The following is a 25,440-nucleotide window of genomic DNA, read 5'->3' as shown; positions in this document are numbered from 1 at the left end:
AAACCTGGAATTCCTCGTATCGATATCCACCGCATTCCTCCAAAGCTAGAGGAAATAAATAGTCAGATAAAGAGAAAATCGTCTAAATATGCACCGGGACCCGATGGTATCCCATATATTGTCTTTAAAAAATGTTCATCGGTTCGTAAACATCTCATAAATATATACAGTAAAATCTGGTCAAGGAAGAAAATCCCGACGTGTTTCGGGAAAGCAACTTTTGTGCTCATTCCCAAAAAATATCGAGTCACAGATCCGAAAGATACTAGACCGATAGCCTTACCAAATACTATACCTCAATTTTTTTTTCAGTTGACGCTGTTGACTACACACCAGAGTGACGCGATTCATGATCTGCAACAAGTATTTTTAGCCAAATCACCAGAAAGGGTTTTCAAGTGCCAGGCACTGTTTAAGCTCCTCTCTCTGCAACGCGATGGACCCGGCAACCGGACGGTAAAACCATTGAATGCTAAGAGGTTTCGTCTCATTTTTTTTTATCATTCATTTTTTAAATTTTACAGTTGTAATCAGTATATTAAATTTCGGACTATAAATACCTACAACTATTTGGTCATACATAAGAAAAATTGCTTTTGATATTAGCTTAAAAACGTTAATGCGTAATTGAGTTTAATAATCTCCGGAGACGTGTCGAAATTATAGTTTGATTTTTTCAGTATGAAAGAGGAAATTTGGTTTTTGGTGAATTGGAATGTTGGAGTCCATTTCAAAAGAAGCTTGACTAGTTTTAAACATTTAAAATTGAAAACCTGATGTCGTGTCATAGTCTAAATATAGTTTCGTAAAAATATATATATCTTTCAGGTTCTTGACGAAAATTACCTCCATAAAAACATAATATCAGAGGAAGCTTAATAGATAGCTTTGCATTTTCAAAAAGAAAAGTTAAGAAATTGTATAAGTTAATAAACTGTTCCTATTTTGTAAAAATTAATAATAACAAGACTAGTATAGAAATTACTACAAGTCGCCAAACGACATAAATGTGCACATTGCAATATTGTCAAAATACAAGAATACACTCTTTGTGCTGATCTATATTACAATTGTATGAAATTACATGTAATTTTGACCTTAATCTAGCCTTTGCTTGAAATTTATTAATTTTCTGCAGATATCTTTTCTAGTAGTCAAAAGCCTCAATTTTATCCGCTCATATTTTACTTGAACCACTCTTTTCATCTCATCTTTTGATGGTTAAAAATTATTCAGGGAGTGCTAGTTAATTTTATTTTTTTCAAAATTATAATGTTATGGATTCAAAATCGTTGCAATTTTAGACAACTCTTTATATTTAATAATATTTTATAAAAACAAGATGAAAATACTTCAACGCGGAATAAATTAGTTACGATAAAACCAGTATCAAATTGGACTTGTGCCAAGTGTCAACAGGAATATTAAACTTTTTTGTTTCATTTGATAGTAAAACTGAATCAAACCCAGTGTATTTTTTTAAAGTGGCAAAATTTACAAAGAGGGCAATATTTGGTTCTATGTTATAGGGTATGGTTTAATTTCTACGATAATTAGCTAATTCATAAGTTGCCTGTACCAAACATATAGGGCCAATAGACATTTATAAACCTAAGGATATGACTTCTTACTGTCGCTATTACTCTTCTAGAATAACTGCTAAGAAATATCTCTTCTTCTACAAGTATATCACTAACAGACTCTTGACATTGATAATAGCCTTCCTACATGATGAGATTTAGCGCTCACTATGTTTGGTTTATTTATTTTTGAGCGCTGTCATATTCGAATAATATTTAGAATAAAGGATTTCAATTCAATCAACTCACGCTTCGATCAAATTGAGCTATATGTATGGAGTTCAAACAAATCTCAGTCTAGTGGCTTTATTTTACAATTAATGGTATACCGATTACATCTGAACTTATATTTTCAATAAAATTTCATATAGATCCTACACTTGATCCTTTTTTGAAAGTATATATGAACCATCTAAGTAAAAAATGTTTCATTGTTTAAATTTTTCGCATTGATTTAAACATTGAAATAGAAATAATAGTGTAGATATTTAAAGCTAACAACTCCAATTTACCAAAACTTATCAACGATTAAAGAACATGACATAGAACAAAATAAAAACAATTCGTCCAATAAAGAGAGATAAACATATTGAATAATTTTTAAATAGTTTTATTCAAGGCAAGTTTGAAATATTTTTACATATTATTGATTTCTAAGAATTTTATAGTTAATTTCCAATTTTAAAGTTTGTTAAATTATAGGTACTATATCTTGGTTTTTCAATCAATTTATGTCACAGAAATTTGTGGATTTCACTTAAATCGTATAATTCTCAAACTTTATAAATATAAACAAGAACAAACATGATGGTCGGACCATTGTCAATTTATAGTAAGTTAATTTTAATTCTCTACGTGTTTAAAATAACTTTACTTATTTATTATATATTTCATTTCACAAACAATTTTATTTTTCCATCGTGTATCTCGGAACTTATGAAATATTTTGTTAAATTGTGTTACTATTTTGTGTAATGTTTTTTGGTCTGCTCACTTAACCGCAGCGACACCGTAACTGACACTTGGATAAGTTAAAAATGTTCAAATGATTATTTCAAAGTACTGTTTTCCTCTTCTATGTCTGTATAATTATTTATATGTATTATTTAGAAGTGAAAAATTTTATTATTAAATTACGATTGGTCTGTTGATAATTATATTTATAATACAACAGAAATCATTGTTATTTTTCATCACCGTGAAGGGCTTCAAATGTACGGAACTTAGTTTATTTTCTTTATACGAACAAGGATTCGTTTTCGTTTGTTTGCTATCTCTTTTCTTTCAAAGTTCAAATTGCGTGACCTCTACCAGTGTTTCGGTGAACACCTAACATATGTCAAAACTTCCCTGCGAAATAATCCTCGTGAATTATTCGCTGAGCATTTTCAGTTCTTTTGTATATTCTCCGACGATTTTGTATAACGTTTTAATAGTTTTAAAAAAAATTGGTTTTTAACAAAGGCACAAAAGTGATACGATATTTAAATTAATTCTGACAGCAGACCATCGATATTGTAAACATAAGAAGCTTTTGTATTTGTTGAATGTAAGTTGCCAAAAGAAAACTAGATAACAACAATCGACTTGTCAGATTTGAAAATATTTTAAGTGAGAGTATTTATTTGGATTGTCTTGTGTGCTTCTTTTTTCAATATAATATATTTTATAGGTTTTTGTAATTTTGACAGGCTTTTTAATGTTTTGACTTGGATATATTTCATAAAAAAAGTTATATATGTATTATAATACGCATAACGAATGCACCTCTCGCTATGTCTTATCCGCAGGCATTACATTCCAAGGCCTACTCCCAAAAGTTTTGGCGCTATGCTTTTTGTCTTTGCGGCTGTTATTTGTTGAGGTGCTTTTTTAAATAGGAATGACATATTTAATATTCCTTTCAACTATCAATATACATTATTTTTTGAAAGTTATTTGTTGTAAATAATGTTATATTTATATATTATACTTTTTACAATTTATGGAAATAATAAAAAATAATTGTATTTGCTACAGCACATCAACTGCTATATTTTACGGATATTTTTGAGGGCTGTAAGTTGGGCTCTCAGTAAAGCCGACCCAAAATAAATATGAGTTTTAAGCTGACGACATATACAAAGGACGTAATCTGACAGCACATAAACGAAATAGCACCAGGAAATATGACGTGATAAATTAATATAAATATAATCAGTTTTTCCATACAACATATCCAATTTTTCTAATTTTTAGCTTCTCGTACCTCAGTTGTGCAGAAAAAAATCATTTAAGAATATAATTTTTCTTTTATATTTCTAGATCAATACTAGATACTAGATCAGCATAGGTATCTTGCTAAAATTAGTAATGAATACTCTTGTCTGAAGTGGGCTGTCTAGATCCAGGACGGTTGCATTTTGGGGGAAAAATATTTAAACCATCTGAAGATAAAACTAGTTTTATCAAACTCAATAGAATGACCAAGATGTGTCCTTGAATCACATCATAATACTTAGAATTCAATAAAAACTATATTCTACAAGAGACTTGAACTCAGAACAGAATGAACCGTTAAGATATCAATAAGATTCTTTGTTTCCAATAGTGAGTTTTGAATTAAAAAAAAATATATATTTTTTTAAATTTATAAAACCAATGTGATTGTATAATGGTAAAAAAACTTAGACATAACTTTAAAGTCAATTGAATACCTGTTATATAACTACTGAACAGATCAAAAAAACAACAAAAAAGTTGTCGATACAAATATAAAATTTAATCTTTTTTGCAGGCGCTGCAAATTGTCACCTCACGGCTTTGTGCTTCATCAAGTGACTTTGAAAAGGGCTTATTATTGACCACAACAATTAAGTACCATCCCATCGAAATTACAAAGAAATACTTTTTATAATAATCACGTAATAAAATGTAGTTACAAATTGATTTTGGTTAAAAATTACCCCTAGTGTTGCGTTGTGAAGTAGGTATTGTATCTGCGTGTGGTGAGTGAAAACAATATCAAGAGTAATACAAAATATTGTTAATATATATAAGTGAGGTAACCAAATTTAATAAATTTAAATTATTTTCAAACAATTGTTTAAGTTTGTATTACAACTGAGGTCATAACAAGGATGCAAAACTTCTTCCGACCTGTTAAAGTTTTTTTTATAAAGCTGCAGGAATAATCTCTCGAAAAGAACGAAACTTCGTACTTTATAGTTTTAAAGTTCGTAATGTTACAAAGTTTCTTTGTTATAATATCGACCTAAAGAGATGTTATATGTGATAAGCGCTGTTATGTATTTTATATAATTTGTATATTTTACAATATCAATATTTTTTTGAGACTTAACGACATATGTATATTAATTTACAAACTAAAGTTTCTGGAATTCTACATTTCTATATCGTATGCTTTAGACATTCTATATAAGAGATATTTCTAAATTCACTTTGGTAATTTTATTGTCCAGAAAAGTGTTTCAGTGTTTAATTTTTTTTTATATATTTGTACTAACGTCTAGACGAAGAAGCGACGAAATATCCAAAGATTGAAAGAACTCGTAAAACATTCCAGTGCGTAAGAAGCAAAAGAACCCGTGATACGGTTTGGACCATTAAAACACTTTTTGCGTTTCATTCTTCAATCACTGGAAATGCCATTTCAAGAAATGTAAGGAATCGCAGAAATCTCAAACCGAGTTCTTTTACGAGGGCATAAAAAGGAATGGCTAAGTTATTTTAAAGAAAATTGTTCTTACACATAACGTCGTCTGATCTATTTAATGTTTAAAATGACATGTATATGTTTAAAAAGACAAATTTCAGCTGTTATAAAATCTTATTACAGCAGGTTTGATACTATATGTATATATAAGGTTTGTACTTTATATTATGACATTTATACCTACAACAAATGTTTTTGTTTTCATTTAATTATTATTAGTCAAAATTCATCTCACAAAACTTTATGTTATCCTTCACTTAATAGAACTGTTAATAACAGGTAAGTTAATAATTTATAAAATGAAAAATACAGTAAAATTAGTTTTTCTTAAGTTGTTTAAAAAAAATTACTTATTATTTCATATACATATATGTATATATTTACACATTATAATACGTATTACCTATGTAATTTATTATATATCTGTATATACATATAATAACTGACAAAATTCAATTTCGCAAAAGCATTATAAAGATTGATGTCGATACACTCTCTTTGTATGCTATTTTAAAGGATTCATTCAAATGGTGCTATGACAGAATCGGTTTAGTTGGTTCACGTTAACTAAAATAAACTTTATACATGTTATAATACTATTATGAAATAACTGAACAATAATAACAATTACATATTATAAATAAACACTACGGTCTCATTTCATTTAACAACCCTTCTCATAATATCTGCTTGTACAGCTCACGACGGATACAATTGAGTCAATTGTCAACTATTTTCGTTAATTATACAGTATAACTATTCGAATATAATAATACAAAGTATTGTTTTGGAGATAGTATAACTACTGTAGTTGTTATATTCTCATTAACAGTCTCAAAGATAGGGTAGATATGGGTTAGATATGGGTTTATTAGATATGGGTAGATATGGGTTTTAGTTTAGGAAATACTGGTAGAGGTGTTAGAGCCTCGAAGTACCACCCTCTCACAGAAGATCGTGAAGTAGTCTGTAACAGCTGCGTTTCGTCCGAAGAGTGACAGGGCCGGTGGCACTTTCTTTTTTTCTACCCTTTCCTATTCCGGGATATTGAGGTGTGCTATTGACCTTCTGTCCTGCATCACCCTACGTCTGTTTTCAGGTGTTGAAGTTTTTCATTGGCATTGGACCCAGGTTACCCTGCAACTGAGGATCGGAGGGTCCCAGCCTTTTTGTACCCCGTGCCAGTGACACACAAAACTCGGCTCTCAGCTAAGACCACGGGCTAGGATCTTTGATTTGATAGTTATTGGACTATAAGCATCCGTTATTCCTTCCACCTCAAAGATGGCAACATATCCACTATACTAAGTTGCAGATGTCCATGAGGAACGGTAACTTCTTCCCATCATATAAGCCGTCTGCTGTTTTGCCCCCTTTTCCATAAAATAAAAACGTATGTAAACTGACGAGTGGTGATTAAGAGACTTGTAATGATTTTGTTATGCGGGAATAAAAAAAGGTGTAAAATATGCGATTAGAATCATACGAAAGTAAAATTATTAAGAAACTTTCTGAAAGGGACTTTCATTTCAGTTATATGTTTGATTCTGTGCGTCATAAATTACCCAAGAAGGAAAGAGTGATTAATATGAAATGGTTCTAAAATTACCTTTAAAGGCTTTGGTATGAAATAAACAGAAAAATATTAACGTTTTTATAGCCTTTGCTTCATTTGCAAGGCTAATAGTATGGCGGCAGCATATAATAATCTTAGGAAAATAACAAAGAATCATAAAATAAAATTTAAGGTGTACTTAACAGAAAAGACGGAAAGAGTTTTTGGTTTTGTTATATAAGACATGTTGCAAACTCCGTTGACGACTCACATTGTAACGCACTCGTAAATTCATCGGACTAATGAAATATTAGAATTTTATGAATTTGGTACTTTGGAACTTGTCTTTATGCTATATATTCTGCATTACTCATTTAATTACAATATTGAAAAAACGTGATTTTGTGATTGTTGATATATGGGATTGATATCAAATAAGACAATGCAACGGCTGACTAAATAACGTTATTTAAAAGGAAAATGAACATAAAATATTTATATTTTTATTTTTCTCAGTATGTTATATAAATCTTACTATTTAATATGATATATATGACGTTTAACTGAATTCTCTCCTTCTCTCTGTTATACGCACACACACATCGACTTCAAAAATTTTCTCAACATCGACAACATTTCTCTTTTTGCATCAGGGGTTAAAAAAAGTAAACTAAACTAGATCCGGTTATTTCAATAATAAATAATATTAACTTCAATACAATACATGTATATATAACTTAAAAATTGTAAACAAAAAAAAACTTTTATTATACGACTTTAAAATTGGAGATCTCAAAGTCAAAGTAGGTAATTTAGAAATGTGGTCATTTAATGACAAACTGTGTCTATGAATGCAATAGTGTACAAATTGCTACAGACTATTGTTGAAAATAAAGTCACAGACAAAATAAATATATTTAATATAAATTAAATGCACTTGTCCTTACCATTTTAAATAGAACATTCAGTCTTGAGTATTAAATAAGAGAGAGAACATGAAGATAAGAGCATTTTGAAATATCTATACACCTGGAATTAAAACAACCTAATAAATGTTCTTTTGAATACTTAGTGTGCAGGAGTAGAGAGAGTTCGGGCAATGAATCATTACGGGTTTTGCAATAAAACTATCACTGGAATGGCCAAGGAATTAATTAAGAATCTTCGATTAATCGGATCAATGATTTAGCCTTTCAATATTAAGGCTACTATTAAAACACTTTAAACCGGTGTAAATTTATTCCAACGGACCAACTGGGTCTTTCTATCTTCGATCCCCTTGCAAATAATGAAATTTACTCCGACCTTGAACAAAATGATATTGAACTTCAAAATTAATATTATAGTTAAAATCAATAGCTTAAGGCAGACTTAAATAATTGCATTAACATTGATTTGAACATACGGAAGTCAATATTACTGGAATGAAGATAAAAATAATGGTGCATTAAGACTTCTAGTAATAAAATATTTGATCTCAAATTTTTCGAGAGTTGCTAAAGATACAAGATTTTGACGTACTTGCATTCGCTTAGACAAACCACTTTATAAGCGATTGCAGCTCTCCAAATATAAATTGTTTTTACTAATATCCAATTAATCCAATAAAATCCAGCTGGTGATAATAGAGTTCAAAATTAAAATTTATTAGTCATGACTATCTGTTATAAATAATAAAAACACATATTTCATTTCTAATGCTCTCAATACTTAGATAAAATTGTGCTTATAAATAAAGCATGGCGGTTGCGTAAAAGGCATTTATGGAAAACCAAAAGAGAGTTGCATCTTGTTGCAGCCGAAGTAATTCCTGTGCTCTGCGAGGTTTTGTTAAACTTTGTCATTGTAACATAAGAAAAGTATATGTTCGTCAAAAAACTTCAGTTTTACTAATTACATTTAATGTCATGATGTTTTGAGAAATATTACATAATTTAATGGAGATAATGTGTTTTTGCGGCAAACGGCACTTAAATGTTGAAGTTGGAGGGTCGAATTTACAACGAGATATTTTATATATTAGCACAGGTTCAAAATTATACTGTTCATCCACGCTCGAGTTTTACTAACATTAGGTTGTTAAATAGATATGGTCAATTTAGAATATTCAGGAAGAGACATTTTATTTTTATCAATGTTTGCAAAACAAACTCTGAAACGATAGTTGAAAAAAGGAACATAAACAAAATCTTACAGCGGTAGATATTTCAACGCTCGATACCATATTTTTCAAATACGCACCTTTACTCGATTAAGTAATGCCTTTGTCCTGCTTACCTAGTAATATTTATTTTGCGCAAGAACCTTAAGTAAAAAGCGCGTTGAGCGTTTAACGCGCGTTAGATAGGAGCTCCTTAAACCTACACCTGGGTCGCAAGTCCCAGGCACTGTTAAAGCCCCTCTCCCTGCAACCCGATGGACCCGGCACCCCCACTGTGAATCTATGGAATGCTGAGAAGTTTCGTCTAAAAGATAGGGAAAAATTTAAAAAACAATGAAGATAGATTTATAAAAAGATGCTGTAGGTAAAGTAATAAAAGAAATTTTTGTGCCAAACATAAACTTGTATAGGATACTTCGCTGTGATCACTGATATATAATAATTTATGTAAAGCATTTTTAATCCACAGATTGGATAGTTTTAGCTACGAAATATATAGAATAAATCAATATACTTTTGTGCTATAACAAAAATAATGGCCTTATTTTCATCGTAGGAAAACATTATGTTTTATTATTTTAAAAATAAATTGTTTAATATAAATAAATTTTCAAACCTATAAATGTATAATGAAATGGACAGCTGTATGGATAATGTGATGCAATAGATGAATTGTTATTGAGTTTTGAAAATAAAAGTAGGTATGTTTGATAGAACATGTAATAAATCTTAGGAGATTTATTTAAGCATTTGATCGCATAATAAAATCTACTTCAAACGTTTTGTTTGATGAGCATAATGTTTATTCATAATTTTTGATATAATGATTATTCATAATTTTTCTAAGACAAAGGTTCTGGGAGTTCTTTCTCTTTTCAGATGCCAGTGTCTTAAGGAAAGCGGTGGTTTGTCTATTAAATGTTCCTCGATATGACACAGTTGGAATTTAATCGAACTATACGAGTGTTCCTTAACTAAGTATAATCTGAGATATGTAACTATTTAAAAATAATAAATTTAAGTATTTGTATGTGTTGCATTCTTAAATACTAATACTAAAATATAATAATTTCATTAAAACTAGCTAGCTACATATATTAAAAATAAATCATTGTAATGTTTCTAATGTCAAGATGTATAAAATTTTAAAAATTCTATCTTTACTACAACAGATTCCACTACAGTACATAGAGGCTGCCCCAAAACATAAATAACCGAATGTACTCGAAGAAAGATAGACTTAATTAACTTCTTTATTCGGGCCAAGACTATTACAATTTTCATAATTCAAATATATTTGCGCAACTACCAAAAGTTGTTATCATTCAACCCCAGTATACTATAAGCTTTCGACGGGAGAGCACGCTCGTCTCTACTCCACTTACCCCTCGATTTCGCTTAAAGAAAAGTTCAAAAGTCATTTGTATTTGAGTGTTTCGGTGTATTAAAACTGTGTCTTAAATTATGTGAATTAATGATGGTTTAACAGTGAAGTTATAAACATGGTTGTTTTACTATTTTTTGTCGCGTTTATAAGTGAGTACAACCACAGCTTTAATATTACTTAATAGAACATAAATATTTGACGGTTTGTAGACGGTAAAGTAATTTTATCTTTCTTTTGTTGAAAGTCATTAACAAATATGAAAGGTTATGAGGTTCGTATGTGTTAGTGGGATCCATTTCAACTTAATTAAAACTCTTATGAAGCTATTTTCCGCACGTCATTTTGGCCTTTATAAAAAATTAAACTAGGACAATAACTTGATTACTTTATCGCTATTTGAATACCATTAGACCTGATAAGGTAAAAAATTATTTCACTTATTATTATTGAAGGAATTATGAAAAGTGGATCGCATATTTCAACTCTTTCTTTATATTAATTTATAATGAAACAGTTGTTTTTAATATTTAATCGCTGTTTTTAAATATAATATTAAATTTATTAATAAAGCTGCATTGTACTGGTGTTAATAATTCATTTATGCTTTTTGGTGGAATTTGGTGGAATATGTTGCGTGATTAAAAATATTATACCTTTTTTATTTTTTTGAGAAATATACTAACATCAAGATAATTATTGATTTGAGTATCCTACGAAAATAACTGTGAAAAATATTTTTCACTGCCCCATTGTAATACCTAGCGATAGATAGATAGAGATCTTTGAAATAAAATTGTATTATGTAAATGAATCATGACACGATGTCCGTTCACATTAAGTATCGTAATACATTTCGTTTCAAATCCTGATTTGCGGATCTTTATGTACTCTATTTGCACATACACATGTAAATCATGCGTCGTTTGCTGCACTTGGTTTAACATGTTTACAACATATACATACTAATTAATTTTGTTATTGATTTTGCTATTTTGGTTACTCTAAGATGGGCATTTTGATAGAAGAAAAATATATTTGAATTCGAGAAAAAATAAATATATCTAATTCAATGATAGTTTAAAAGTTGAAAAAGATATTTTCTCTATAAACTTTTAATGTTTATGTAGTAGAATATTTATTCATACCTAGTAGCAAGTCAGTTTTTTTCTCTTTCTAATATTGAAGATATTGCAGATAGAGATATCTATATAGATTAAATTATAGATACTATATTATACTAAATGCCATATTGAACGTATATCTGCAACATTAGGGTTAGTAGCTTCTTAGCTCTCCAAGGCTTAGCCAGCGTTGCGGTCGAGAGCCAGCTCATTACTGAAGCAGGCCTTGCGGTGTTCAGCCAAACAAATTGCTTCGAGGAAAATACGTCTTGATGCAACACTTAATATTTTAAGCATTTTAAAACATACTGATCCCCTGATATTATCGTCAGCACTTATTTCAACTTCATCTAATACTATTTTAAATTTTTAGAAACATTTTTTAGGAATAAGTAGATGTGTACATATAAGCCTTAATTAAATTAAATTCTAACGAGCTATATGGAAATAAGGTATTGACGTCGCGGCGTTACTTATATTTACTCTTTTATGGGCAATTTAGAGAGGAAAATGTGTTTTTATTACGGGTCTCGACATTTTAGTTACCTTTGCCTGATACATTACCCTTACTACTTTCCTTTTTTCTAAAACTAAAATAATGATCGTACTACGATGATAGGAGAAAAAAACAATATTTTCGGGTTAGTATAGAACACCATTTTTTTTTTAATTTAGTATTTCGATTTTTTTTAATTTCTTTGTGTTTCTCTAAATAGGTTTTACCCAAAACGGTTTTTAGTTGTCTTTTTACTATTCAATGAGTTTCTTTATACATGATGTGTTTAAGTAGCAATATGAATATTTATATAAATCATATTATAAGTGTGCTGAGGTTGTCAGGATTTTTTATGAGTCATCACATATGTAATTTAACTCAAAAGAAAACTTTAATATAGTAAGGTTGGAACGAACACGGAACATAAAGATAATGAAATATTGGTTATATTTTGTTTCGAAATACAGACTCACTATTTACTTGAAAGTTTGCAGAGGTATCAAGCAAATCTGTCTCTAAAGTTCATGAGTATCAACACAGTTTTTAGAAACGCCTCCGTTTTTAATTTATTCTAGTTCCCATGTTTACTCGCTCCAAATTTGCAGAGCGAGTAATTTTAGGTCTGTTTGTTATAACACATTTCAAAGAAAATCTGTCTGTCTATATAAATTTTTAGATAGATCATATCAAAACATTCAACAAAATCAACTATTTTTTGAATAAATTTACTTATATTCCACTGGAGTAAACAAATTCTTTATGGCTTTAAACGGTTAATTTACGACCAAAAAGGTTTATAAAAATATTAAAAGATATTCGCTTCATAAAAAATGCCAGCAGATGAGGTCTTCCTTAAACACTAGTACGATTTTTTAAAAATATAAATGAGTTCCTGAATCCAAATTAATATCAGAGAGTGTTTATGAAAATTTTTACACAAAAATTTTAAGAAAATATTAAATTTGAGGCGTAAATTAAACAAGAGGGCTGTAAATTGAGCTGTCTTATTCTATTTTGTTAGGAAAAATGGTAAAAGCCAAACTTGTTTTTCTTCATAATTAAATATCTGCCTACCAGTATCAAGAAAAGAAAAATTGCGTCAACGATAAAATAGTTAAATATAAAAAGCCAAAAGGTTGAGATAAATTAAAAAGTAAAAAATATTTTTTTTTTTTTTGAGATAGCACTGAACAGAAAGATCGATAGTATAATAAAAAAATGGAATCAGATTAAGAGTCCACAAATATGTTTTCTCGGTAATGTAAATGTCTCTCTTAGGTACTAAAAAACTTTAAATAAATTATCATGTCCAAGGAACCGTGACAAACTAGCAATTTAAACTTTTTGGCTCACCATGTAACTCGCTTTAAACATAAGACCTCCAAAGTGACCGCTTCCTCGCCTCGGGATGAGACTTTTATGAGGGAACTTTAAAATACTTCTATGGAGGCAGGCTCCTGAAATATTAAGGGCCCAAAAATTTGGATGATAAGGGAAAGACACCTAATGCCGAAAGGTTAAACTGGACACTATATCGAACCCAAAACTGGTAAATTTTGGGAAATATTCTGTAGAGTTTGTCCGAAACTGTGCCATTTCTCATTCACTGAATACGTTTGCCTTTTATCAGCAATATGATTTAAAATCTATGAATTTTAAAACACACTCTGGTTTCACTTGAAAGCTGATTTATAAGTTTTTTTTTTATAATACTTTAGTAGTTTTGCAAAGTAACGATACTAAGCACTCTTTTAATAATATTTTTTTAACTTATTTGAGTGTATGTCGATAAATGTAAAGAAAAAAAAAGGCAAAATTTTGATTTAGGTTATTCTCAGCTAAAATATCAAGTTAACTGAATAGTACTTACAAATATCTTAGTCGAAAAATTTAGGATTAATGAATTTCTCAGGGTGATTTTCTGGTTAAATCATTGTATGGGCAATTAATACTTAAATTATTTTTTTCTAGGTATACTTTGAAGATTTTGAAATGTATCTTTGAGATGATTAGGGATATAAAACAATTTTAACACTATGCAAAGAACTTTATTGTGAGTTAAATTAAAACTTGTGCTTGACGACAGCTAGTCAACGTTCGTTTAATAGTAATACTATTAGGAAAATATCTAAAATAAAATACTATAATAATTTCTTTATTTCGAAAACACGGGAGCAATACTTTATCATTGTAAATATAAAATATATTATTTCTAAATTGGTAATAACCGCTTTTCATCTTTATATAAATACGTACAATATGTTTTACCACTTTGCAATCGAAATTAAAGTGCTCTATAATTATGGAGCATTATTAATGTAGGTTACTTAATAAGCCGAAATGTGGTTTCATGGAAATTAAATTTTTATAAAACGAATAAAATGAAAATTATTATTATTTTAATCGAATTGAAATTGATGATTTTTAATAAAATATACCTTATTTAATTGCTTAATGCAAGTGCAATAGCAATGCAAGTGTATTGCATTGCTGTAACAGGAGATTTTGAAAAAGTTTGGTAAGTAAAAAAATATATAAAAAAAAAAACAAGATTAAAATAGATGAGCAAAGTTAACTGCTCACCTCTATTAAACCAAACTTGACTTTTACGTTCACTCAAATTTAAGTCAAATTAAAAAAAGTCTGTTATTGATATCAAGTTTACTTTAAGTTTTATTGATATTAAGTTTAGTTTTATATTGATATACAATCTCAGTCTTTGATCCATACAATAAACTAACATAATGAAAACAACCAAAACTACAGAAAGGCGGTGTGAATGCTAAAATTTTAAGAATAAAATTCTACACAATTACAATGCTTTATATTTGTTACAACGTGCTAATATATTTAATATACGTTTCCTAGAATATTCCTCATCATCAAAGGTATTATAAAAAATGTACTCTATTTCTTTTCCCCGGTATTACTTTAATATGCTAAGCTAACTCTGTGGTTATTGTACTCAAGTAAACGGACGTCACAAAAGGCAGTAGCGCTTTTGCTCACAAGATATTGGCTTCAAGAAATGCGACGTAAGGTAGAAATTCTTAAAAGATTCGCTCCTAGAAGGATGTTGCGACAAAGCATTGGTTATAAATATTGTATTCTGTTATAAGTTAAAGTAGATGTGCTCATTTTAAGGCGCGATATATCTATTACAGCTAAACAATTTTTCATCTGCAACAGTTTATACCATCAACACGTTTTAGTATGATGTTAAAATGTCAGTTTCTTTACAAAGTCATTATTCCACGTCTTTTTCTGAAGATGTATTTTAATATTACAGACAGACAAACCTGTTACAACCTAATAATATGATATTACAACATTAGACCAGAACACAAATGAATCAATGGGCCGCTAATATTTGTTATTTGGTTAGTAAACTTTCAGAAACTAATAAAGGAACTGAATATTCTACTAAAGAACAAACAGATAGCAATGATAAATAAATAACATTAAGCCCTTGAAACGTATGATTACCATACATAGGCATCAGTTTGGATATAAACAACAAATAATTCAGTTATTTCTTGATGTTTTGATATTTTAATGTGATTAAAGTATGAGAAATCAATGAAACTGTAGGTTCAACCTCGTTACATCGATGACTTGGTTTTTTAGTTAGTTTGTCTTTGTCGTTTTAGCTATTACTACTTTCGGGCTTTGCAGACTTTGTATATTAATGTTAGTTTGCAATCAAGTCGTATTTATGAGAAAAATAAAAATTGGTAGAATGAAAACCAGTTAAAAAGGTATTCTTATAAGAGTTCCGTTTAGCCATTAAACGTTTATTAAGCATTTGGTAATTTAAAATGGGATTGCAAGAAACGCTGTGTTACAATAAGGTTAAACGGATTACGTGATAAATAATCAGGTCATTTCACCTGACTAAAAAGAACGCGATATGCAAATAGTGAGAAGGACGAAATATAAAGACATACAAACCGAGTTTGGCTTAAGGTTGGGGTCGAATTAAAATTAATATGAATTTTGATGAGTTCCAGAAGCCCTCATTACGGGTCTTTGTGTAAACAGGAAAATTGCGAATAAATTATCATATTTTATTAGAGAAAAAGATTTGTAATGATATACTTGACCCAGGTTTTGGTATAATAAAATTGCAAATGAACTTTAAGCTCTAGCCGTCCTCAGAAATAATTAGATTTATTAAAGTTTATGAATACAGATCTTGTCACTTTCACCACCTTATGATTTGGATTTCACTGGATTATTTTTATTGTTTTAGATCAATTCCAGTATTCTTTAAGGAGTTTCATTTGTATTCCAAATTTATCATTTGAATAAACTCTTCTTTCAGTTTTCACTTAATAAGGTTACAAAAATCAAGTTACTTATAGTAATGATTGATAACGTTTACCTTAAGGTTAATATAAAAGTCACAAACACAAGTAACCTCTGCTATAAATTCCAAGTGAACCTGAAAGCAACATGGCTGCCGCTTTTTATTTTGTTTTTATTACATCACAAAGTGTTAGACACGCCATTAGGCATGTAGGTCTGAGTTGTTCAAGGCAATCAACATATTTCTATTTTTTTTTTTATTGAAAAGACTTGGAATTCACTCGCCAGTAACAGCTTGCTTTTACTGAACTACCAAAATACTTGAACGCAATTAATTCTTTGTGTTGAAATTATTTTTTATATTTGTTATTTATTATAGATAGAAATTTAAGTAGAAGGTACTTTGGATGGAAGTTTTGAAACTGAAATCATTTATTAATATTAACCGCATTAAATTTTTTCTTATCAGAATTGCAACAATTTTATTATTTAAATAGTAAAATAAAATCAAAACCATTTATCACGCTAAATGAACATTTTAGTTGCCAGGTGCTCGAAGTGGCTGCTTCTATTTTTATTTTGCTTCCAATTCAGGTCAATTAGAGGTAGATATATTAAGATATTTTAACAAAATAAGAGATTTAATGAAAGTTATTCTCTAATCGTATAATTTAAAGGTTCTTTAATAGTTTTAGATGGCCTTGTGACAACCCTAACCTTTTGTTCCCGGATCTCGTTAACTTAAGCTTTATTGGAATAGCACTTAGACTCGCCTTTATGTACAGAGTTGACGGCACCTGCCTTTATCCTTCAGTCAATTTTGTACACAAATTAACGTTTCATAGGCTATTTTCTTTTTATTAAGATATAATTCAGATGAGATGGACATTACACTAACCTTTTTAGAAACCAAAACTATATAGTAAGAAACTATCATCAAATTTGAATTGCAAATTCACTTGTTTTTTTATAATTATATGCGTTATTTCATAGAATGAAAGTTTGGGAAATTAAAGAAAATAATTATAAAACGCAAAAACAAGTTGTTTTAATGCTATAACTAGAACGAGAACAATTTTTGTAAAAGCATTGATGTATGGCTTCAATTCGGCTTGTAGTTGGGAAGTTGGAAAACGCATTGAAAAGATTTCTGTAGTCACGAAGTTTCAGAATTTCGTTGCCAGCCAATTCCTAACATTCCATATACGGATTTCAATAGAAACTTCCTGTTGGTTGATAGTTGTCCTGGAATGTCCTGAGTAAAAAAATCTTAAACTCAATATAATATTAAATGTATCTAAGGGAAACGGAATACCAACATTTATCACAGATTTTTTTTCCTAAACTATAATTCATCTGATAATAAACAAAAGATTTATTGGTAACAATTCCGTAACTATACAATTATTACTCAAAGGTCGTATTTTTAAGTTTATAAGAGTCTATCTTATATTCGAAATTATTTATCTAATGCCAAACATCATATCACTTACATTCAGGATGTGATTACGAAAAATATATGTGCTTGTGACCATTACTCAATCGTATCCTCTTAATGAATAACCATTATAAACGAAAGAAATAACATTCAAAGTAAGATGATGCTCAGCCACTGGGGGTTCCATTTGTTAACGTTGTTAATGTATGTACATTATATTAGCTTTTTATCATGTTATTAAAAACATCCTACAAGTCAGTAAAGATTGAGATGCTCATGACTTTAAGCTATAAATTTACGTTAGCCTTCATATGATTGAGAACCATAATTTAGACTGATTTATATATCTCACAATCGTTACTGATTAAAAAACGGGTTGGTCAGAACAGTTGCGAAACAAACAAAACATGGTAACAATACTTTTGAGACTCTCTAACTCCGAACAACACAATGGACTGATGTCAATAGATTTTTTATCTTGAATGTAGGAATCAGAAATGACTATTCCTTTTCCCCTAATTTAAAATATTTAAAAGCTCTAAAACAATTCTATTTACTGTTAGTTAATCGCAACTTTTAGATGTCAAAGAAAAAATATAATGATCGTTAGCTTGGAGATAAACAATGGTCCTATTGTGATTAATTCCTAACAATAACTCTTATAGAGGTAAGAACTGGAATAGAAATAAGTATTGTACAGGAAAAGTGAAAAACGCATTTTGGTGCCATACTTAGGACAAAATAGCTATACTTTTTCTTTTTAGTTAATTTTTATGACAAAATTTGAAATTTGTGCATTATAATGGTTATTTTTATCCTAGAAAGAGTGACAAAAAATATGTGAAAAGAAAAATAACCCATATAGGAGACAATTAATCCCTGCATGCTGTTATTGGAGAGTAATCGAAAGTTCAGGTTAAAAATTAAACCGTAAATCAAATACGCGCGAATCAAATCTGAAAATATTATTTTATTTACGCTTGTTACTCTCGAATTCCTTAAAAATTATTCAATTTACAATTTTACTGCTCCCATTTAAATTAAATTAAATTTTAACTGTAAATTTTGTTTAATCAAAAGAGAAACTTTGTGCCACAATTTAATCGCTCGATCAGTGAAATATTATTTAAAAAAACTTAGATTTTTTTTGAATATCGAGTGTTGAGATGATATTAATTGTTCTGTTACCTTTAAATATGGAATGTAATTATTTTTCTCGGAAGACTGGAAAGTATATATTATACAGGTCAATTACTAGTTAAGCGCGGCCTCAATTTGCTTTAGCATAAAAAAAACTTAAGTGAAAAAAAATTGCTCTAACATTGCAATAGTATAATGTAAAGCATAATTAAGGGATAATAGTGTAATGAAACTTATTTAAATAATTAATTGACGGCGGACTGGCGCCGCTTTTACATATATACTAGCAACTGAACGACGCTTGCCCGACTCCATCTCGCTCTAAGAACTTGTATATGCGTATAATGAATGCTTATACATGTGAGCAAATTTTGAGATAAATAATAAAATAAGGAGTTCATCCGCCTGCTTGAAAAGAAATTTTACAGAAATTGCTGGCACAGCATTAGAGTGCTAGCTAAATATTTAAAGGTCTGATTTTCGAAATTAGGTCGTTTGTTACTTTTATACTGCTTTATAATAGAAACATATAAAAAAATAATAACGTGTAAATTATATTCATACTAATAATCTAGCTTTTAAACATTCTCGTGTAGGTAAAGTTTTATGCCGTCGGAACGAGAACACGCAACCGGCGCTGTTGTTTGAAGGTTTTGACCTTGATATTACTGAAATTATGGGCTCGCCATAACCTCCGGGACACTGAATCCGACGTCGTTGTTAGCAAATTAAACAATATTACTAGTGTAGAATATTAGTTTTGTATAAATATATACTAATGAAAAGTGCTAGAAATATGAGCTGGCTAATGAATTAATGTTTTTATTCATTGTGGAATAATTATTATTGTATGATAAGATACGATCGAGTGTTGATTATAAAACTTTACTGAAAATTTCTATTGAAACATATTTTTAATATTAAAATATTTCATAAAGAAACAATACTCCTACAGACACTACAAAAAAATATATAACCTCAGAATAACATCCTCTATTCTCATTTATATTACAATAAGATACAATGAAAAGTAGACAATATAAAATAAGATAATTCTGCACAGTAATTTTACGAATACGTTTAGGGACGGAAAGTTTTAACTAAAAAGGCCCGTGGGCGAGGTAACCTTGTTTGGAATAAGAAAATATTACTACGAAATAAATAAAGTGACATTGTAGGCCCACGAGTGTACCTACAGCTACTGAGCTTACGTAAAGTGCACTCTTTTCAACATAAATGAAAGTTATACCATTTGAATGAACACAAAATATATTTAGATCAGCGGTTTTATAAATAAGTATGTCAATGGCTCATTTCAGAGCATTTCAGAGCACGAATAAATTCATGGACCCGAAACTTAACTTGTGTTAAAATTGATCAATCTTTAGTTTCGTTAATAATATTCCGGTACAGAAAACAGCAGTTGAAGTGGATTTGAAAAGCAGAACGAAACGTTGGACTGTGAAAATGGTTTCAGGGTTATTTTTCCACACTCATATCAATTGCTGATATTAAAATGTTCGAATTTATATTTTATATAAAACTTTATTCAAATATGTCTTTATGGTATGTTTCAGTTGATATTACAAGTGACGTAATAAATTATTATGAATGAAAAAAAATTCGTTATTTAATATCTTGTAATTCTTTTTCGCTTTAAGTATGTTTAATGATTTCATACACTTATAAATAATTTTTTTGCAAACAGTTTTATGCAAATTGTGAAAAAATGCTTTTGTTCTAGACACAGACAAGTAAAAAAATAAAACTGGTTTTGGTATTGTTAAAAATTGCAGACATAGAGTGGAAAAATCGTACTCTTTATCAATAATCTTTTCACATAATTTATTTTTTTTACGAATATTTCCACTGAGATGGTTACATTAACTTTTCCAAAGAGAAGTCAAGTTACTGCGAATATCATAAAGAATAGATTGCCATTATTCTCATTTACACTGCATCTTGTCGCTTCAATAAATTGCACTTTGCACTATCAAAGTGAGATTTTAGAAAAAATATGATACCATTTTCTTGAAAAATAATAATATAGAGTAGACATTTTTAAAGATTTAATATAGCTATTAATCAGGGAGTAAAATTTCCTTTTCATATTTAATATCAAAGCATGTAACGTAAGAATAACAACAATAAATAATTTTCCTCCAATGACGACAAATTATTGATATAGATTTTTAATTGAAACTATATTTTTAATAAAAATGTCAGAAAAGTCGTTATTAATAAAATCTTTAAAAAATACCAAAATAACGTTAAAATTTATTATCCCTATGATAATAATGACTCATTGTAATTATTATATTTTTTAATCTTAATGCATTATTATACGCACTCGTGTATTTACAGATAATACAGCGATAGAAAATGATAATTAAATTATAAAGTTTGATAAAATTTTTGCAGAACGTATCTACACAGCTCAAAATCCGTTTTCAATACTACTCCATCGTTGTGGGCCTCTCGTATTGATTATACCATTCCTAGGCTCATCATAATACGGCTCCTGTCAATCAGATCCAATTGGTTTTCTATCTGCGTCATCTGTTAGTAATTAGTTAAAAGCCCGTTAAATAAATTTTGGATAACTTTGTTTCGGAAAAGTGTTTCTTGTAAGATAATTTTAAATTTCGCTACGGAGAAATAATCAAGTTATCAGGAGCTTTAGCTTAATTACTTAATAAACGGACAGACGAGTAGACGGTGAGAAATATAGATACAGAGAATTGTGACCATTTGAGTCTGATATATCGAACGGATACTGCAGGATGGAATGTTTTAGTTTTTAAACCGCCGACTCAAAAAACATGTAATAAGTTTGATATCGATGTGTGTGTGCCTGTGTATGCGTTTATATGAATGCGAATGTTGGTATATATATATGTGTGTGTGTGTGTATTTATCTGTGCCATTACAGTTCTCAAACAGAACAACCAATTCTGATACGTTTTTTTCTATTTGGAAGCCATTTTCCTTATGGTGGTTCTTACCTATGTTTCATTAATGTCAATACAGAAGTATTAGAGTAACAGCTCCTTTCTAAAAGATGTAAGTTTTTTTGGCCAATAGTTACTTGATTAAGTACCTACCTCTGGACTGTCAATATAATCGTTAGTTTTTAAAATGTTTAACTTTACCCAATTAATAACAGAAACGGAACTTAATTCTCTAACGTTCAGCATTATGTATGTCGGGGTAGGAAGCACTTTGTCGTTTTTGAAAAGAGTGACGTCACCATAACTGATGACACCAATGACTTTGTTCTTGAATGTCGTCAGGATCTCAGGCTCATGAAGATAACCTCGTAGTCGGTTTGACGAATCCCTTACTTCGAAGAAGTCCATACCTTGCAACGACTTGAGCGAGACTATCTGTTATCTGTACTGTCGCTTCTATTTTTACCAACATTGTTGTGACTACACTTGCACAGGTGACTACGCAGGTGGTTATGCGGCTGACACCTGATAATTTCAACTACCCTCAATTATGAGTCATTCAAATAATAACAATTGCGCCGATATGTACTTTTAAAATTATTAATTTTATATTGAAAATTTATTTTCATAAAATTTGAAGGAACTTAGAAATTGTCTTTATAAACATAATTACAAACTATCCTTCGGATGATATATTGCAAAACGGATTTTGGTTACGAATAATTCAACCTCGGCTTAGAAATATGTTCATAAAAAATTAAGTATACAGAAAATAAAACAATAGTTTATTTAAAATGGTTTAGTCGCAATATTTTACTATAATATTGACTACAGTTTGCTCTTACTGCTATTACTAAAGAAGTTGAGTATATAAAAAATTATAACAATAATTTGAAATAAATGATGCTTGAAGGAAGTTTAAAAATGGTCGGTATAGTTTAGTTAACGACGAAAACTGGTACTGATTCTAAGAACAATGTACATCCAAAATACTTATATCTTGATATAATCTACATTCATTTTATTTTATCTACGAAGAAATATATTTGAAAATATTCAAAGCAATTTCATTACTATTTTAAATAAATATAAATTTAGCTGTACAGTTCAATAAATTATTTAATCCGTAGTACGAAAATAGTTCAACAAAGGGTAGTAAGGTCATAGGGCAAACAAATAAAACTTGGGAGATGTTAAATTTTGAGTGAAATGTTACCGTTGATCCCCCGAGAGTAAGTAGAGCTTAATAAGGGTAGGCATACTTGTTATAATAACTTGAAGGGTTGTTGGTTAATAGTTTTACTAGTGGGTCTTAAACATTGTAATGTGCTACAGTTGCTAAGGTCTTTCACACATTGTTAAGACCATCTACGAGAGGATTAACACCAATTTAGGAATCTAACAAGCAAGCTTTTCTATTACTATTAATATATAACATCATATTTCTACTTTCCCAAACAAAATTTTATGCTTGGAATTAAAATTTAAGGAAGAGTTTATAAGTTCAATTATAAATTTAGGGTATTCTTGTTATACTGTCTCAGAAGGCAGTATATTATTGGTTAATGACAATAACATTAGCTAAGTTTTCAATTCCGTTTATTTGGTACGGTCATTAAGACATGAATTACATTCGTTGTTAGTAGTTTTTACAAATATATCACGATGTTCTCATAAAGTATAAAGTATATTTTTAATGTTAAACAATTTAATAGTTCTAAGAGAAAAAGAAATTGGGAAGCCACCACCAAAAGCAAAAATAAGATATTACTCTGTATTTTCATCTACAATCGATAAAAAAACCATTGTCGTAAATTTTATATATAATACATAGAAATACATTAAAATATCATATATTAAATTATTAATAACATATATTAAAATATCAAAACTCAAATTGTAAATTTACATTACCAAATAAAAAGTTTTAAAAACGTTTAAGGAGCCTAAATCTTAATCAATAGCTTTAATGCATTATGAAATGTATTAAACAGAGTTAGAATTGAGATTCTCGCTAACTTTTTTGAATAAGTTTCATTTCGAGCCAATAGCAAAATGACTTTTAAGATAAAACTGAACTATATTAAATAAATTTAAACGACTAATAATGAACATTTAGTTTATTAAATTTCACTTTTGGCACCGCCACATATAGCATCGGTTTCCATCCTTATTCTATATGAAGTAAAGGCACTATTCTTTTTCATAAAACTTCCTGCTACGGAAGATTATGCGTACATTAACTAAATATTTTTTGGACATGTAAAATATATTACCATCAAAAACGACATCCCGATATAGTCATATCTAGTACGTAGCTGCTTTAACTTGTGTGTGCCTCTGCGTTTTTAAAAAAAAATAGCTGTGGCCACGTCTTGTATCGCGTACCCCTGACATATGATCTTTCTGGACAAAATGTTTACTGCAATTCTTTATTTTATTACTAATCCGGTGCAACTTTCTCTATATCTTTAGTCCAACCAGCTCGATTCTAGCTGAAGATTACTCGCATTGTGTCGTTATCTATACAGGCCTTGTGAGTGGGATGAGAGGGACTGCTGAAATCAGACAGCATTAATTGCAAAGCTGGGCACGCGGGTGTGCGATTGTAACTGAAGATAATCATTCTCAAAAGATATTTTTTCCCATCTTCTGATAATTATTACGCTTAATCGCTCAGAAAAATTAATAAAAAACAAGACAGTGCATAAATAACTGTTCCATATAGTTTACAGTGACACGTTGTAAGTGCTTTTAGCTCATTTATTTATTAGAGTGAAATAAGTGTGTTTAGTAAAACCTTTATTAAAAAGTACAAATATATGTGTAAATCGATATTTATATACAGAAAAATTTTAAAACTAAATATTAAAATTTCTATCGTATTGCAAAGTTATTTTTTCATCCATCTATCGCATATCGCATTACATCCGGCGCCGGGGTGGGGGCAAACCGACCTCTGCTTCGGTCGTATCAGTTGACCGTGAAGGATTTATATTTTTTTGTTCACTCATGTAAATACTCTGGGGTATTTCTGTTTTGATGAAGTGTTTTAAATTTTTATATATTGCATAGTTTTTAAAACGCCTTCGTCATTCTAATGTTTTTATTATATTTTATGTATATTGTTGCATGATACTCGACTAAAATCACCGAATCACCGAAATGGAATATATCTCAACAATTTTTACTTATATCCACTTTGACGAACAATATTAATCCTAACGTCGTGGTTTCATAAACCACATTACTCTTTTTATTAGTTATATTAAGATAAAAATGATATTAAAAATAAATTATGTGTTACTAAAAGATTAACTCGAAAATATAGATACATGGGTATTTAATTTTCAATTCGTGTAATATACTAGAATTAGACAGTTATGTCAGAATTTACAGACATATTTGGAAACCTATTGAACTAAATTGCAATTCAGTTGATTGATGTATGAAGACGTAATTGCTATAATTATTTTAGCAATTACTTTAAATATCTAAATAATTATATTTATACATACTATACATACCTATCTACAGTTATATGTTTTTGTATATAATTTTTTTTCGACGGAGATTTTAATTAATCAT

At 29.3% G+C, this 25,440-nt stretch overlaps 1 protein-coding gene across 1 annotated transcript in view; it reads left to right on the top strand.

Moving 5' to 3' along the window:
• Positions 1 to 10,364: 10,364 nt before the first annotated feature.
• Positions 10,365 to 25,440, top strand: part of LOC116773668 (uncharacterized) — a 58,666-nt gene continuing 43,590 nt past the window's right edge. The window contains exon 1 of the mRNA XM_061521383.1: positions 10,365 to 10,547. Coding sequence (XP_061377367.1) covers positions 10,514 to 10,547 — 34 coding nt within the window. The 5' untranslated portion in view covers positions 10,365 to 10,513. The remainder of the gene's footprint in view (positions 10,548 to 25,440) is intronic.

The sequence above is a fragment of the Danaus plexippus genome, chromosome 8 (genome assembly GCF_018135715.1).
Source record: "Danaus plexippus chromosome 8, MEX_DaPlex, whole genome shotgun sequence".
Classification (NCBI taxonomy): Eukaryota; Metazoa; Arthropoda; class Insecta; order Lepidoptera; family Nymphalidae; genus Danaus; species Danaus plexippus.
Note: the sequence above shows the minus strand (reverse complement) of the source record. Positions and strands in the feature narration are given on the sequence as shown.